At 59.0% G+C, this 14892-nt stretch overlaps 1 protein-coding gene across 4 annotated transcripts; it reads right to left on the bottom strand.

Moving 5' to 3' along the window:
* Window positions 1-250: 250 nt before the first annotated feature.
* LOC102386148 lies at window positions 251-13507 on the bottom strand. Of its 4 annotated transcripts, none has more exons than XM_025194519.1 (7): window positions 13361-13507; window positions 10668-10772; window positions 10121-10468; window positions 9625-9936; window positions 9145-9477; window positions 8457-8816; window positions 251-3145 (listed from the first exon to the last, which is right to left on the bottom strand). In XM_025194519.1, the coding sequence occupies exons 1-7, from the start codon at window positions 13443-13445 to the stop codon at window positions 3111-3113; spliced, it is 1578 nt and encodes a 525-aa protein (XP_025050304.1). In that variant the 5' UTR covers window positions 13446-13507; the 3' UTR covers window positions 251-3110. The 4 variants fall into 4 exon arrangements, with proteins under 4 accessions (XP_025050304.1, XP_025050306.1, XP_025050305.1 ...); XM_025194521.1 differs by having other exon boundaries at window positions 10668-10777; window positions 13361-13471; XM_025194520.1 differs by lacking the exon at window positions 13361-13507 and adding an exon at window positions 11800-12109 and having other exon boundaries at window positions 8457-8795.
* Between the last annotated feature and the right edge of the window lie 1385 nt (window positions 13508-14892).

Raw genomic sequence — 14892 nt, 5'->3', positions numbered from 1 at the left:
ATCACATCTAGTCCAACCCCCTGCTCAAAGCAGGACTGTTCTCAACTAGATCATTCAAGCCAAAGTTTACTCTTACAAACCACCAAGAATGGAGCTTCCACCACCTCTCTAGGTAGCCCATTCCAGTACTTCACCATTTTCCTAGTGAGAAAGTTTTTCCTACTATCCAACCTCAACTTACCTTGCTGCAACTTGAGTCCATTGCTCCTTGTTCTGTCATCTGCCACCACGGAGAACAGTCTAGCTCCATTCTTTTTGGAGCCACCCTTCAGGGAGTTTAAGGCTGCTATTAAATCTCCCCACAATCTGCCTTTCTGCAGACTAAATGAATCCAGTTCCCTCAGCCTCTCCTCACAAGTCTTGTGCCTCAACCCTCAAACCATTGTCATTGCCCTCCACCAGAGTCTCTCCAATTTGTCCACAGCCTTTCTGTAGGCTCACAACTGGATGCAGGACTCCAGATGTGACCTCACCACTGCCGAATACAGTGGAATAATTATCTGCTTTGATCTACTGGTAATGCTCCTACTAATGCAGCCCAGGATGCTGTTAGCCTTCTTTGCAACAAGGGCACACTGCTGGCTAATATTCAGCTTCTTGTTCCATCACCCCAGGTCCTTTTCTGCAGAGCAGCTGCCCACTCAGTCAGCCCCCAGCCTGTACCGGTGTGTGGCATTGCTCCATACGAAGTACAGGACTTTGCACTTTGCACTTGTCCTTGTTGAACCTCATGAGATTTCTTTCAGCCCAATCCTCCCATTTGTCTAAATCACTCTGAATCCGAGTCCTACCCTCCAGTGTATCTACTACACCTGCCAGCCAGCTTGGTGTCATCTGTGAAATTGTTAAGGGTGCACTCTATGCCATCTTACAGATCATCAATAAAGATATTGGACAAAACCAGTCCCAGGACCAACCCCTGGGGCACTCCACTTGATACCGGCTGCCAACTAGACCTCGAGGCATTGATCACTATCTGTTGAGCCTGTGGTGGGCCAATAGTGGGTGCTTCTGCTTTGAGCCACCCACCTCACTGCACCTGACCACCTTCCAGGCTCCGACTACCTCCCTGGGGGCACCACACATTTGTCCATCCCCCTTCCTGAAGCACACCCACCAGCCTGGGGGTACCACTGCCACCACCTAGGGTCTGGACTGATCCTAGCCCTGTGCCCCCTGAGAAACACAGATCAAGTAGTCCTTAAGGGAACTTGACTCACTGCAAGAACTTGGGTGGCTTCCCTCAGTCTGAAGCACAAATAGTGGTTAGCAAAGTCCTGGACATTTGGGCAGGGCAGGAGGGACTGCAGCTGCAACAAGCCAGAGGGGAGGCAGGAGGGTTGTCTGTTCTTTAGTGGGGGAAAGGGGCAGGGGGGCTTTGAGGGCAGTAGCTTCATGGCCTGGCGGCAGTGCAGGCACCAGTGCCCATGCTCGGAGGGACTGAGCAACCAGGGAGGGGAAAGAAGGGAGAGGAGGCCGTGGCCAAGCTGCCTGGTGTGGTGGCAGCCTCATCCCAGGGCAACGGCTGCCACAAGCCTCCCTCCCCTCCTCATCTTCCCTCAGCTGGCGCTGGGCCCAGACACTCCACTGCCACCTGCATGTGTGGGGGGCTGTGGGTCAGGAGCGAGTGGCAGCGGGGATGGGGGGCTGTGTATTGGGAGTGCGAGGGGCACTGGCAGCACCAGGAGGCTGTGGGTCAGGAGTGAGGGGCACCAGCAGGGACAGCGGGTGGTGGGGTGTGGGGCAGGATAGACGAGCATTGCGGGGGAGCTGGGGACTGTGGGTTGGGAGAGCAGGGGGCACTGGTAGCACCAGGAGACTATGGGTCAGGAGTGAAGGGCACCAGCAGGGCCCAGGGGGCAGGGTACTGCAGTTTGGTGAGGGGCACTGGCAGGGCTGGGGTCAGTGGGTTGGGAGTGAGGGGCAGCAGCAGGGCTGGGGGGGGCTGTGGCTAGGCAGTGAGGGGCAGGGGCAGGGTCACCCTTCGGGGCCGGCCATGTAAACACTTCGCAGCCATTGCTCAGTGAGGATGAGAGGCAATCACTGCTGAGGCAGAGCTGGACTCAGGTGTCCTGGCCCTGCGCTCTGGGGCACCGGCAACCGCTTTTCCACATCTCCTCAGTGCAGACATGTGCACAGAGCCCAGGACGGCTGGGTTCCAGCCCCAGCCCGGACTCCCTGCCCCTCTGCTCCGCTGCGAGGGAGGTGAAAAGGCTGATGCTGTGCCTGGGGTAGCAGAAGGAAGTGGGAGGGAACCAGCTTGAGACTCATCATCAGGGGCCAGGGAGGAGATTATAAAAATATATATATATCTTAAATATACTTCATATTCCAGGTCAAATTAGCCTAATCAGTTCCAAATCATAGTGATTGAGCAGTTTTCAATTGTTCCAAAAACCATCTCGATTGAGCAGGCGCACCTCAACCATTCCAAACCCCATGTACGGTGCTACAGCCGGCAAGTATCCTCCATCCCAGACACATCACCCTGAGCCTTCAGATATTCCCAAATCCATTAGCAAGCATCCTATGCACAGGCCCAAGCCTGGAGGTCTTGGGGTTTGGATGCCCCTAGATATTACAGGCAAGCATCCTCCACCCAGACTCTTTAGTTCAGGACTTCAAATACTCCCTACACTTGATCTTAGCCCACATGAGGCCAAGAAGTGAGGGAGATGCTGCAGGCGGAAGATGCTGCAGGGCCCTGGGGGCAGCTCTGTACAGAGGCTCTGGAGGCTTCAGCCCTGCCCAACCTGCTCTTAAATCCACTCAGGGAAGTGGGTGATCATCAGCACTGTCATCTTTATTCTGGCAGCCTGGGGGCCACACAGGCCTGGGTCATGCATGGACAGACTAGGAGAGACAGCCCCCAGCCCTGGGCTCCCTGCCCAGCCCCATCGCACAGACCACATGTGGGAGGCAGGATGGCAAGAGCAGCCTTCACCATTGGAGGCCTGGGGATGACCCAGCCAGGATCTAGGCATGAGCCAGACCCTGGGCCCTGCATCCCATCCAAAGCTCAGCTCTGGGAAGCATCCTGGCATCTCCTGGGTGGGGCAGAGATGCAGTGCTGGTGACATTGCCTCTGTCTTCGACTGCTCCCTCCCTCCTCAGCTCTTGGAGGCTCTGGGGGACTCCGAATGACCTAGGGGACAAAGGGAAGAAGCCTGTGACTTGCCATCTGGGCATGCGGGTTCAGTCATCGGACAAGAGCCCAGCACTGGTGGCTGTGTGGTAGAGTTTGTGCCTACCACAAGTCCCAGCAGGGTCAAGTAGGGGCAAGAAAAGTGATAGGGAGAAATTGGAGGTGGGCTTAGGGAGAGGCGTGAGATGTGTGGGTGAAAGCCTGTTGCACCCCTGCAGCCCCCTAGCAACCCCCAACAACTGCAGAGAGCCCCTGGAGTAGCTGGAGGTAAGTGGGGCCATGGTGGGAGGGGCTCAGCTGTGGGGAGGGGGCTGATTCTGAGCCAAGGAGGGTCTCATCCTGCCCCAGCTCCTACTCGGTCCAGCCCCTCAGGGACAGAGGAGCTACTCACTGACCCCTCTCCAGGGAGGCAGGGTCATCCCCCCTCACCTGGGAGTAGCACAGGTGCCAGCGGCAGGACCACTGCCCATGTGTGTCATTTAAAAGGGCCTGCCAAAGGAAAAAAGCCCCCCAACAGCGGCGGGGTGCCCTTGCTGACCCCCAGCATAGGTGGAGGTAAGAGGGGTCTGTGGTGGGAGAGGACGAGCCCAGCTCAGCTGTAGGGAGGGGGCTGATTTGGAGCCGAGGAGGGTCTCACCCGCCCCAGATCCTACTTCTCCCAGCCCTCCAGGGAGCCACGTGACCAGAACCTTACAAACAGGCGCGCTTGTCTGCCCGGTGCATGAGTTTGAGCAGGAGGGCCTGAGGCCCTGCCCGTGCTCCCTAGGGAAGGCAGTCCCAGCCGCAGCTGGCCTCCCAGCGACATCATGTGGATGGGCATGTGCCACAACCTGAGGGTCCCCTCTGCGCCTGTGGCCTCCCCCTCTGGCTCCTCAGAGGCCTCCACCCAGACGGAGCCCGTGGTCCCAGGCTCCATGCAGACAGAGGCCCTGGCTTTCGGCTGTGGGAGCTGCCTGACACTGAGTTGCTGGGAAGAGACAGCCTCCACCTCTCTCTGCAGGGGACGAGGCTTTTCTCAGCCCGACTGGCTGACCTGCTCCACTGGGCTTTAAACTAAGCCCGCCGGGGGGTGGGGGGAGTACTGCCAGTGCTGGCCCACCCTAGCAACCCTTGCAAAGCCAGCAGGCCAAGGCACTCTAACGGTCCCACCCCTGCCCCAGCCCTGGAATGAGTTGTGGGCAAGGCAAGGACCCCCAAAGGGACACTTGCCTGCCTGTACACGAATGCCAGGAGCTTGGGGAATAAACAGGAGGAACTTGTCCTCCTGCTCAGCACAATTATGACATCATAGGGACAACGGAGACCTGGTGGGACTCCACCCATGACTGGGCCACAGGTGCAGATGGCTATTCCTTGTACAGGAGAGATCAAGTGGACAAAAGGGACGGGGTTGTAGCTCTCTATGTCAAGGAAACCTGCAAGCTGACATTGGTGCCCAGGGTAGACAACCGGAGACCCTCTGGATTAAAATCCGTGGGGAACACAGCACAGGGGACACAACGATGGGAGTCTACTACAGACCTCCCACCCAGGATCAAGAGCTTGAACAGGAGTTCACCAGTGAATTGGCCAAGGCCACACGCTCCTGGTGCGTGGTTGTCATGGGAGATTTCAACTAGCTGCATATCTCATGGGAAGAGCGCTCGGCCAAATCTGAATGGTTGCAAAGTTTTCTCTCACGCGTGGATGAGCTCTACCTGATGCAGGAAATCTACGGGCTGACAAGAGGCAAAGCACTGCTCTGCCTGGTACTGGCAACGAAGGACAACCTTATCGGCGACCTAACGATCGAATGGAAGCTGGGTGACAGCGACCACGAGCTGATCACCTTCACCATCCGCCGTAAAGCTGGCAAGTCAGTCAGCATTGCAGAAGTCCTCAACTTCAGGAAAGCTGACTTTGACAAGCTCAGGAAGCTTGTCAGTGAGGCCCTAAGGGACCACAACCCAAAGGCGGGGGGAGTTCAGGATGAGTGGGCTGGGGGCATTGCTGGATGCACAAGCTAAGGCTATTCCACCTCGGAGGAAAGGCAGCAAAAGGGCACAGCAGCCCCCATGGCTCTGCAGGGAACTAGCAGACCTCCTGCATCTGAAAAGAAATGCCTACACAGCATGGAGGACTGGATCCGCCTCCAAGGAGGAATATTCTGCTCTGGTCCTGACCTTCAGAGAGTGAACCAGGAAAGCCAAGGCTGGGACTGAACTCCAACCAGCTACAAGTATCAAGGAGAATAAAAAGGCCTTTTTTAGATATGTGGGGAGCCAGAGGAAAAGCAAGGGCAACACTGGACCCCTGCTAAACCAGAAGGGACAGTTGACAACCAATGTCTAGGAAAAAGCCAACTTGCTAAATGGGTATTTTGGGTTGGTATTTCACCAGTCCCATGGGATGCCCTTGCCCATTATGGGATGGGAAGGCCTGGGTGGGGGAGATTCCTTATCCTCCATCAATGCTGACCTTGTGAAGGAACACTTTGAGAGGCTGGATACCTTCAAGTCAGCCAGCCCTGACAGTTTACACCCCAGAGGACACAAGGAGATGGCAAGCATCATAGCTCAGCCCCTGGCATGGATCTTCAAGAACTCCTGGCGCTCTGGTGAAGTGCCCAAAGACTGGAAGAAGGCCAATGTGGTGCCTATCTTCAAGAAAGGGAGGAAAGTGGATCTGGCAAACTACAGGTCCATCAGCCTGACCTCTATCCTGGGGGAGGTCTTAGAAAAGATTATGAAGGTGGCCATTCTTAACAGACTGGCTGATGACAACATCCTGAGGGATAGCCAGCCCGTGTTTGTTGCGGGTAGGTCTTGCTTGACCAATCTCATTTCCTTCTACGACCAGGTGACCTATCACCTGGACAAGGGAGTAGTGATTGATGTTGTATATCTTGACTTTAGAAAAAAGCCTTCGATCTGGTATCCCATGATCACCTTATAGCAAAACTTGCCAACTGCGGCCTCGGCTTCACCACAGTCCGCTGGCTGGGCAATTTGGCTCCATGGTCAGACCCAGAGGGTGGTGGTTGATGGAAGTCAATTGTCACGGTGCACTGTGACCAGTGGTATCCCTCAAGGCTCTGTTCTTGGGCCTATATTCATCAACGATGTGGACGTTGGTATCAGAAGCATACTGGCCAAGTTTGCTGATGACACCACACTTTGGGGTCAAGCATCCACACCTGAGGACAGGAGGGGGAACCAGGCTGACCATGGTAACTCCCAGGACATCATTCTCCTGTTGTACTCAGCCTTGGTGAGGCTGCAGCTGGAGTACTGCATCCAGTTTTGGCCTCCGCAATTCAAAAAGATGTGGAGAAGCTTGAGAGAGTGCAGAGGAGAGCCACGCGCATGATCAGAGGGCAGGAAAACAGATCTTACGATGACAGGCTGAGAGCCATGGGGCTCTTTAGCCTGGAAAAGCGCAGGCTCAGGGGTGATCTGGTGGCCGCCTATAAGTTATCGCAGGTGCTCAGCAGGATCTGGGGAAACGTCTGTTCACCAGAGCGCCCCAAGGTATGACAAGGTCGAATGGTCACAAACTCCTCCAAGACCGTTTCAGGCTGGACATAAGGAAGAACTTCATTACTGTCCAAGCCCCCAAGGTTTGGAATAGACTGCCGCCGGAGGTGTTTCAAGCAGTTGCTTTGAACGCCTTCAAGAAACATTTGGATGTTTATCTTGCTGGGATCCTGTGATCCCAGCTGACTTCCTGCCCCTGAGGAAGGGGGCTGGACTCGGTGATCTTCCGAGGCCCCTTGCAAACCTAATGTTTATGAATCTATGAATCTAGGATTTGAGCCGCTGGTCTTCCCTGTGAGCTGATGTAACAGGGCCCATTCCAGGGGTGGCCTTAATGCTCTGCAGCCCCTTCAGCCTTATCTGTTTCCCTTTGGGTAGTCCCTCCTTCCTTCGCCCACCGCCTCTCGATGCCTTGAGTTTCTAGGTAAAGGGAAGCTGCCCCAGGGCTTCCCAAGCTTGACCTTGCTCTCATGCACAGAGGGGTCCATGGTCATTGACTTACAGGCCAATTATGGAGCTCCTACCTTCTGTTTACACCACTCCCATACTTCACAAATAATATTCCTTCCTGTTGTCACGTGCTCCTCCTGGGCTCTGGGCTCCCAGCTCCAGTCCTTGCCCCTCTTGGGCTCTGAGCTCCTTGGCCCCCCTGGTCTCTGGCTGTGACCCCTATCTTTTTCCCCTCTCTCTGGGCTGTGCCCCTACTCCTAAGCCAGGTGAGAATCATGGGCTCCTCTGGCCATGCCAGTCTGGCTGTGGCCCACCTCAGCCTTTGGCCCCTATCTCTGCTCCTGTGCCAGTGAAACCATTGAGCTTCCTGGCCCTGTTCATACCCACCCCTCCCAGGCTGCAGACCTCTGGGCTCTCTAATCCTGCTGACAAATGCCCCTCTGTGGGCTCTGGGCCCCCTGGCCCCACTCTCTACCCTTTGCTCAGGCTTGTCCTCACTCCCAGGCCTTGCTCACACTGGCCCTTCTCTGGGCACTTCCACCTCCACCAGTGCCAGGCTTCAAACCCAGGCCCTCTCTACTCAGCCCCTCTTGGGTTCAGGTTCTCTCCTTCTGTGCCCCAGGCTCTCTGTTTTCCTGGCCCCTCTTCATCTCTCTGGCCCAGCTGGGACCTCCGACCTCCCTTTAGTCCCTGCACAAGCCACCAGTGCTTGCCCCAGCCCATAGGCTGTGGCAGAAGCCTGGCTGTGGCCGTGCTGCTCAGGACCTCCTTTCCCTGCAGCTCTCAGGACTAGACTGCCTGACCAGCTCAGGGCCTGGGCTTATATGTCTCAAGCCCTGCCCCCTTCTGGTCACATGACTCTGATTGGCCCCTTCCAGATGTGAAGGCTGCTTTTGGAGCAGCCCCTTCTCTTAAAGTGACAGTTGTGCTAAGCACCCATCACAGCCAGGTAGGGCCACAGGCTGCACCTGCTTGCTGGGGCATGGGGGAGCGTGGGGCCAGCCTGAAGCCTGGTCCTCAGGATGTGGGGTCTCCAGCAGACTACAGGGTTGGAGCTGGTGGATGGGGTCTGTGGTCAGGAGCATCTTCTGACACTCACTTCGCCACTAGCAATACTGGGCCATGAGCCCATGTTTCTCATTGGGCTGGGAGCATATGGAGCCTTCCCCTGCCTGCCCAGTGTGACTGGAGGGGATATTGCCAACCCAACCCAAAATTTCCTGCTGTGCCTGAGAATCAGTGGCACATCTGCTCAGACCAGACAATGCACCTGGTGCAAAGCATAGCAGCCCTTGTGTGTCACCAACCCGGCCTTGCCCTGTGCAGCCCAACCCACACGCTCTTACCTTGGAGCTGCAGCTGCCCACTGGACCTGGACCTGAGTTTCTTTAGGGCCTCATGCTCCATGTGGCACTGGTACCTAACCCTGTCATCCTCAGGCCCCGTGGATGGGACACGCAGCTCGGACTCCATGCTGTAGGACTTCCCATCTGGTGCCCGGCTGGGGGCAGGAGTGTGGATCCTGTGGGGGTCTGAGGTCTCCAAGGGCTTTGCCTCCTTCCTTTTTGCTCTCTTTCGCAGCCAGGTCATTGCCACCTGCCTGGGGTAGGATCTTGATAGAAGGTGCTGTGCATTCACTGGCTGCCCAGGGACCAGGGCCTGCAGGTGGGAGACTCCCCCCAGATCTGGAGGGCATGGATGGTAGGCTGCAGAGGGTGAGGGCAGCATATCAGCAAGGTTCCCCTGTCTCCAGGTATCAGACATATGCCCAACCACTGTGCTGGCTGCTCAGAGCCCACCTCCTGGCAGCCTCTGCTGTGAGCTCTCCTCATCCAGCCAGCAAGGCCCTGGGCACCTCCTCTTCCAGACAACCTCCAGGAGGGCCTGGTGTGAGGGGTCAGGAAGTGCCATGGGCTCACAGCCCCTCTGGGCCGGGCAACAGGCAGATCTGCTCCCCTGTGAACCCATCATGACCAGAACAAGGTCCCTTATACTGGTATGGCTGCTGGGCCAGTCCCATCCCCCATCACTTACCATTGCTCCTCTCTATGGGGGTCTCCAGGGCAAGGTGTCCCACACGGCAGATGTACTCTGCCCCCTGGTCCATTGAGGTCAAGAGGTTGAGTCTGGTCTCCTGCTGGAAGCTCTTCCCATCCTGTGCTAGGACAGCCGTGCCGGGCTCCACCCTGCACTCAGCTGAGCCCTGCAGGGTCACAGCAGTGTCCTCCCCCTTGCCCCTCCGCAGCCAGGTCACGCTCAGCTCCCCCGGGAAATGCCCCGCGATATGGCAGCTCAGGATGAATCCCTTCCTCTTGGCCATGGACTTGGGCTGGGTGATTTCAGACACCTCTGGGGGACGCAGGAGACCTGGGGAAGGGAAGAGCCAGAGACAGGGACAGGCCCCATTAGGGGAGCCATGGCTTGGCAGAAGCTGCTCTTCAGCCCCTCACACACCACACAGACCCAACACTCCCTGCAGCGGGGCTGGGACCCCAGGAAATGGCCCGTCCTCACCTGCGTCCCTCAGGCTGAGCTCTCTCTCGCTCGGGGGCTCTTTGGGGCCACGCTGAACACACACTTGCACTCGCAGCTCCGGCCGGGTCAGGCTCCGGCTGGGCACTCTCCAGACGCTCGTCGCAGTGAACGTGCCATCCGCCTTCTTGTCTATCCGGGCAGGGTCTTCCCTCCAGCTCCCGGCCCCGTCCCAGCCCCACTGGATCGGGGGCACCTCCTTGGGGTAGAAGTTCTGCATCTGAACAGCGAACGGCACCTTGTCGCGGGGGTCCCACTCTGGTAACACCCGGATCTCAGACACCTGTGGCCGGGCTGGGGGAGACAGTGGGAGTGTTAGTGCAAGGGACTGCCGGGATTCTGCTTGGGGGTGGTGGATGGTTGTGCTGAGTGAGACCTGCATACCCCCAAGAGCTGGCCAGACCCCAACCCCATCCCACCCTTATGGCAGCAGGCCCTGGCTGCACCTGGAGGTGGTATCGGGGCGCTGGGCACTCACCCCACACCCGGATCTCTGGGGACACTCGCTCCTCTCTGATCCCTTTGGCTTCATGGAGGAAGACACATCGGACTTGCGCCCCATCATCCTGCACCGTGGGGATGAAGGTCAGGTAGGATGTGAGGCAGGTCCCAGCTCTCTCCTCTGTCACTCTCCAGCCCGGGGGGAGGGCAGGTAACAGCGGCCGGTGCTCGGGGTTCTTTTGATCCCCAGCGCTCTCAGGCACCGTCCTGTCATCACTGTGGATCCTTTCCCACATCACAGCTACATCCTCAGGGAACGTCCCCTCCATGGAGCAGTGCAGGGTCACCTCCTGGCCCAGCAGGCACAGCTTTGGCTCCTGCACCTCTGAGACAAAATAGGAGTTTACCTTGGATGATGTGGGAGATGTGTCGAGACTGAGCTCAGGGATGGGAGCGCCTGGGGTGAAACCTGCCTGGAACAGGCGGCCCCATGTGTCTCTGCTGCATCACAGTCGCCCTCCCCACCCTCTGGCCCATCCCCTCCCTCTGTGACCCTTCAACCCAAAGACATCTCCCTGCTCTACCTTTTTTCCTCTTCTTTGAAAAGTAAATAGCTACAGCAGCTGCGGCTCCTGCTCCCATCAGGATCCCCAGGATGACTCCAACCATGGTGCCAGTCTGATCCACTGCTGCGCTTGGTTGCGAGAGGAGAGAACAAGGCAGAGCTCAGCTCACAGCATGGCTCTGAGGGGAGCAGGCCTCTTGCCTGAGACCCCCGAGACAGCCCTCACCCTGAATCCCCTCCTCCCTCTGGCTGCAGGGGCAGAGCACAGGCAAGGCCTTGTCTCCTCTGCAGCTACCTCTGGCACGTGGCCTGGCAATGTTTGTGCCCCAGATGCTGCCTTGGCAGTCACGGGCCAGGGTTTGCTCTGGGATGCTGGGGATCCCTGTGCCCGACCATGCACGGGGAATGCAGGGATCTGAATGCAGCAGCCAGGGAGGCCCCTCCAGGACTGCGTCCCTCTGCTCCTCGGTGCTCCAGCTCCTTTGGGAGGGAAGGCATGTTCCTGCTGGCTAATGCAGCCCCATAACATCCTGGTCTGCACCTCAGCTCTGCCTGCACAGTGGCCTGGAGCAGCTCTTCGCTTCCACCAGGGAGGGAATTGGGAAGTTCCTTCTGCAACAGCAGGCTGGCTCCGGACTGGGCCTGGCTCCTGCCTCAGTCGTACCAGGCCACCTTCCACTTCCCTAAATACCACTGCACCTGCAGGGAGTCCAGGGCCACCGGTGCCCTGACAGTGAAGCGGCACTGCAGCAGGGCCCCCGAGCCCATGCGGGCCGTGGAGGAGGGCGCCGTGGTCACCTGCAGCTGGGAACCTGCCCAGGGGAGGGGAAGCAGCTGTGAGACCCCGCGGGGCTGGGGGCAGGAGCCTGTTGTGCCCTGGGGACGACTTGACTTTACATGAACACGCTGAGCTGCATCTGCAACGTCGTTCTGTCGTGCAGCTCCTCCAGACCCCTCAAACCCCTCCCGCACGGGGACCCCATTTTCTCCCCTCAGCCAGGAAAGCATGCAGGGCATGTCTACCAATGCCCTTCCTCTGCTCCAGTCTGTCTGCCTGGTTTGGCCAGGCTAACCCGTCCTGGGCTGCACACCTCGGCCCAGCCCCATCTGCCCCCGCACCCAGCCCAGGAGAGCAGCGGGGCTGGACTTACTGTATGGCACAAAGAGGGAAGAAAGGAGGACGACCCCAGGAAGGGGCAGACGGCCCAGGGGCTGCCACCAGGGCCGCATCTGTCTGTCTGTGCTCATGGTTGTTGTCCCCTGAGACTAAAATGGATCCCAGCAACTTCTCTCTGGCTTTCGCTTTCACTTGGGAAAGAGCCAGGCCTCAGCTGTGAATCAACAGGAAGAGGCACCATCCTGTGCCAGGAGGTTTAAATACCTGGGAGCTGAGCCAGGCCAGCTCTTGCCCTTCTCCACAGCCCCGTGGCTCTGAGAAGCACAGGGGAGACTCAGACATACCCCCAGACACCACACACACACACACAGCTTCCCCTGCCCCCCCCCACACACACACACACACATGCACACACACATACAGCCTCCCCTGCCCACACACACACACACACACACACACACACATACACAGAGCCTCCCCTGCCCTGGTAGCAGGAGCCCGGGGCAGGGGCTGGGCAGGCTCGGGGCTGGGGATCCCAGCCCCTCCTGCTCCCTGCCCGGGGTCTGCTCCCAGGGCCCCAGTGCTCCCGACAGCCCAGACCCGCAGCCCTGGGCAGGGAAAGGCGCACAGCAGGAGGGGCTGTGTGCACTTTGGGGGTCCAGTCCATCAGCTCCTCCAGGTCTCAGTGTCCCAGGACCCCTGGCTGCAGGGGAAGGGAGGCGTCCCCTAGGCCATGTCCAGGCCTTTCTTGGTCCCCCTCCTATCTCTGTCTGGGGAGGGATGGGGGTTGGCACACAGGCAACAGCAGCCTGAGGCCTGGACTGATCTGGTACATCCCAGAGGAGACTTTACCCTTTGCTCCTTCCCAGTGGCTTTGGGTATGTGCTCCAAGCCCCGCACCCCTGCCCATGTCACCCCCGTGCTGTGGCCACCATGGATGAAGTGTTCCCTGCTGCTGCTGGTCTCCACACCCCTCGATGCACCTGACACAGCTACCCTGGGCAGCGACAGAGAGGTGTCTCTGCTCTCCAGCTCCGTCTCTGCCAGGCTCCCCCCAGGCTGGCCCTGGCCCTCACCTTGGCCTGACTGTGCTATCCTTTTCTCCCAATTATACCATGTCCCTCATGGGCTGTGCAGGGTCACTGCCCCCCAGCATTGCCCAGCACTGCAGCAGGGCCCAGGAACCCAGGTCCGGGAGGCAGCAAGTGATTCCCAGGCAAGTGGAGCTGGGAACAGGCTCAAGCGGGAGAGGAAGCAGCCCTGAGACCCTTTGGGGCTGGGCTGGGCAGAGGCGAGGGGCTGGGACCTGGTGTCATGGGGGGAGATGTTGTCTGCGTGGGGCAGGTCCCTGCCATGCTGTGACCACCTTGGGCTGTGGTAGTTACTAGCACCCCCAAACTCACCACCCCTTATGGCCCCCCCAGGGCTCCCCCAGAGCCAGGCTGTTCTCTGCAAACATGGGGCTGCTGTGATTTGTCTGTTCCAGGTGTGTTCACGAGATGGTACCCGGCTGCCCCTGCACCGGGGCTGAACACGGCCACCACAGCCCGGCCCTGCCACCCCTCGCCCCAGCAGAGCAAGGGGTTGGCACTTACCTGCTGTCCCCAGGAAAAGGAGAGGCAGGAGCAGGCCCCCGAGGCGCAGGGTCCAGGTGTTGGTCTGTCCCCCCACAGCTGCCATCTCCTCTCCTGTGAAGCCAGCATGGATCCCTGGGCCGTCCCTTTGTACTTTCACCTGCCCTGTGTTGCAGGGAGGGGCTGGGAGAAGGGGCCAAGGTCCAGTGTGAAACCGGACGTCATGTGGGGGGTTGTTTTCTTGGCTGTTCCCTGGTGAAAGCAGTGTTTATTTTGGATGATTTTATTGTGCCGGGACACGGCGCATGGCTGGATGTCACGGGTATGCCTCTGTCCTGGTCCCAGGGCCCCCTGCTCCTGTGCAAGGTGGCCGTGCAGCTGGAGGCAGGCTGCAGGGAGCTGGGGGCACCGGGGCGCAGGTGGGAGCTGCCTGGGTGAGCGGAGCCAGGGGCTGTCCTGGCCGGGCTTGTGCTGCAGGACCCTGCACTCGTGGGACCTGGGCAGAAATGAGGGAGGGCACTGCCAGGGGCTGGGCTGGGCAGAGATGTACAGCCTCTGGGCACAGGACAGTTGGGCTCTGGCTGCGGCAGGGCAAGGAGTGCCTGGACCTGGCTGTGAGCTGGAGTCAGGCCAGCCCAGGAGAGGGGTGTGGGGACCCCGACCCAGGGGGTTTCCCTTAGCGTTAGGGCCAGTGAGGGGGTGTTTGGTGTTGGGCTGGACTGGAGGGAGGGCTGTAGGGGTGGGTTGGAGGCCACACACTGGAGCGTCGGGGCACTCTGGTGTCAAGCCCTGCCAAGGACACCAGTGAGTGACGCAGGCTGAGGCCACGAGGGCCAAGGCCTGGGCACAAGACAAGAGAGGCTGGCTCGGGAAAGGGCCAGGAGCTGAGGTCCTAGGCAGAGAGCACAGGTGGGGGCTTGTCCAGAGGAAAATGGGCTAACGTCAGGACAGCTGAAGCCCCAAGTGCTTGGAGGGCTCAGGGCAAGAGTGGGCAAAATATGGTCTGCGGGCTGCATCCAGCTCACCAGGCACTTTCATCTGGCCTTCGGCACCCTGCAACGAATTGCAGCCCGCCCAGCCCTTCCACCCGTGAGGGTAGGAACGAGGCCCCCACATATACCATATTTCCAGCTTTAAAAAAGAGGACACCTGCCAAACGCATATAGGTGGGGTAGTGTATGATTGTGGGGGGCAGCGATATGTTGGTGCTCTGGCCCTGCCCACTCTGTTGCCCCTCACTCCCAAGCTAAAGCCCCCCCCAGCCCTGCTGCTGCCCCTCACTCCCAACCCGGGGACTCCCTGCCTCTGCTGGTGCCCCTCACGGCTGACCCACAGCCCCTGCTCCCTCCTCTCCTGCCTGCCTGCCTGCCTGTCTGCCCACCCCTGCAACCTTTCCCGGCAGCGGGCTGCTGCCGACCAGCCAGCCCCCTCCACAAGTCGCAGTCCCCCAGCCAGGGTGACTACATGCTGCTGAAGAGGGAGAGAAAAAGCCAGGCGCTGGGGCCCGGTGCCTTCTGCGGGTGGCAGAGAAGCTAAACCGAACTGGGCAGGGG

Source organism: Alligator sinensis, unplaced genomic scaffold, assembly GCF_000455745.1.
Source record: "Alligator sinensis unplaced genomic scaffold, ASM45574v1 scaffold1186_1, whole genome shotgun sequence".
Classification (NCBI taxonomy): domain Eukaryota; kingdom Metazoa; phylum Chordata; order Crocodylia; family Alligatoridae; genus Alligator; species Alligator sinensis.
The sequence above is the reverse complement of the archived record's forward strand: the minus strand, read 5'-3'. Positions and strand labels throughout refer to the sequence as shown.

What these genes read in the sequence shown, in the direction of transcription:
- LOC102386148 (XM_014526980.2), bottom strand. Translation starts at nt 11,896, where the DNA reads ATGAGCACAGACAGACAGATGCGGCCCTGGTGGCAGCCCCTGGGCCGT. An exon ending in TTCAAAGAAGAGGAAAAAAG is followed by an intron (nt 10,469 to 10,667) that starts GTAGAGCAGGGA and finishes ATTTTGTCTCAG; the next exon opens with AGGTGCAGGAGCCAAAGCTG. An exon ending in TGGGCAGCTGCAGCTCCAAG is followed by an intron (nt 3,146 to 8,456) that starts GTAAGAGCGTGT and finishes TTTGTCCCCTAG; the next exon opens with GTCATTCGGAGTCCCCCAGA.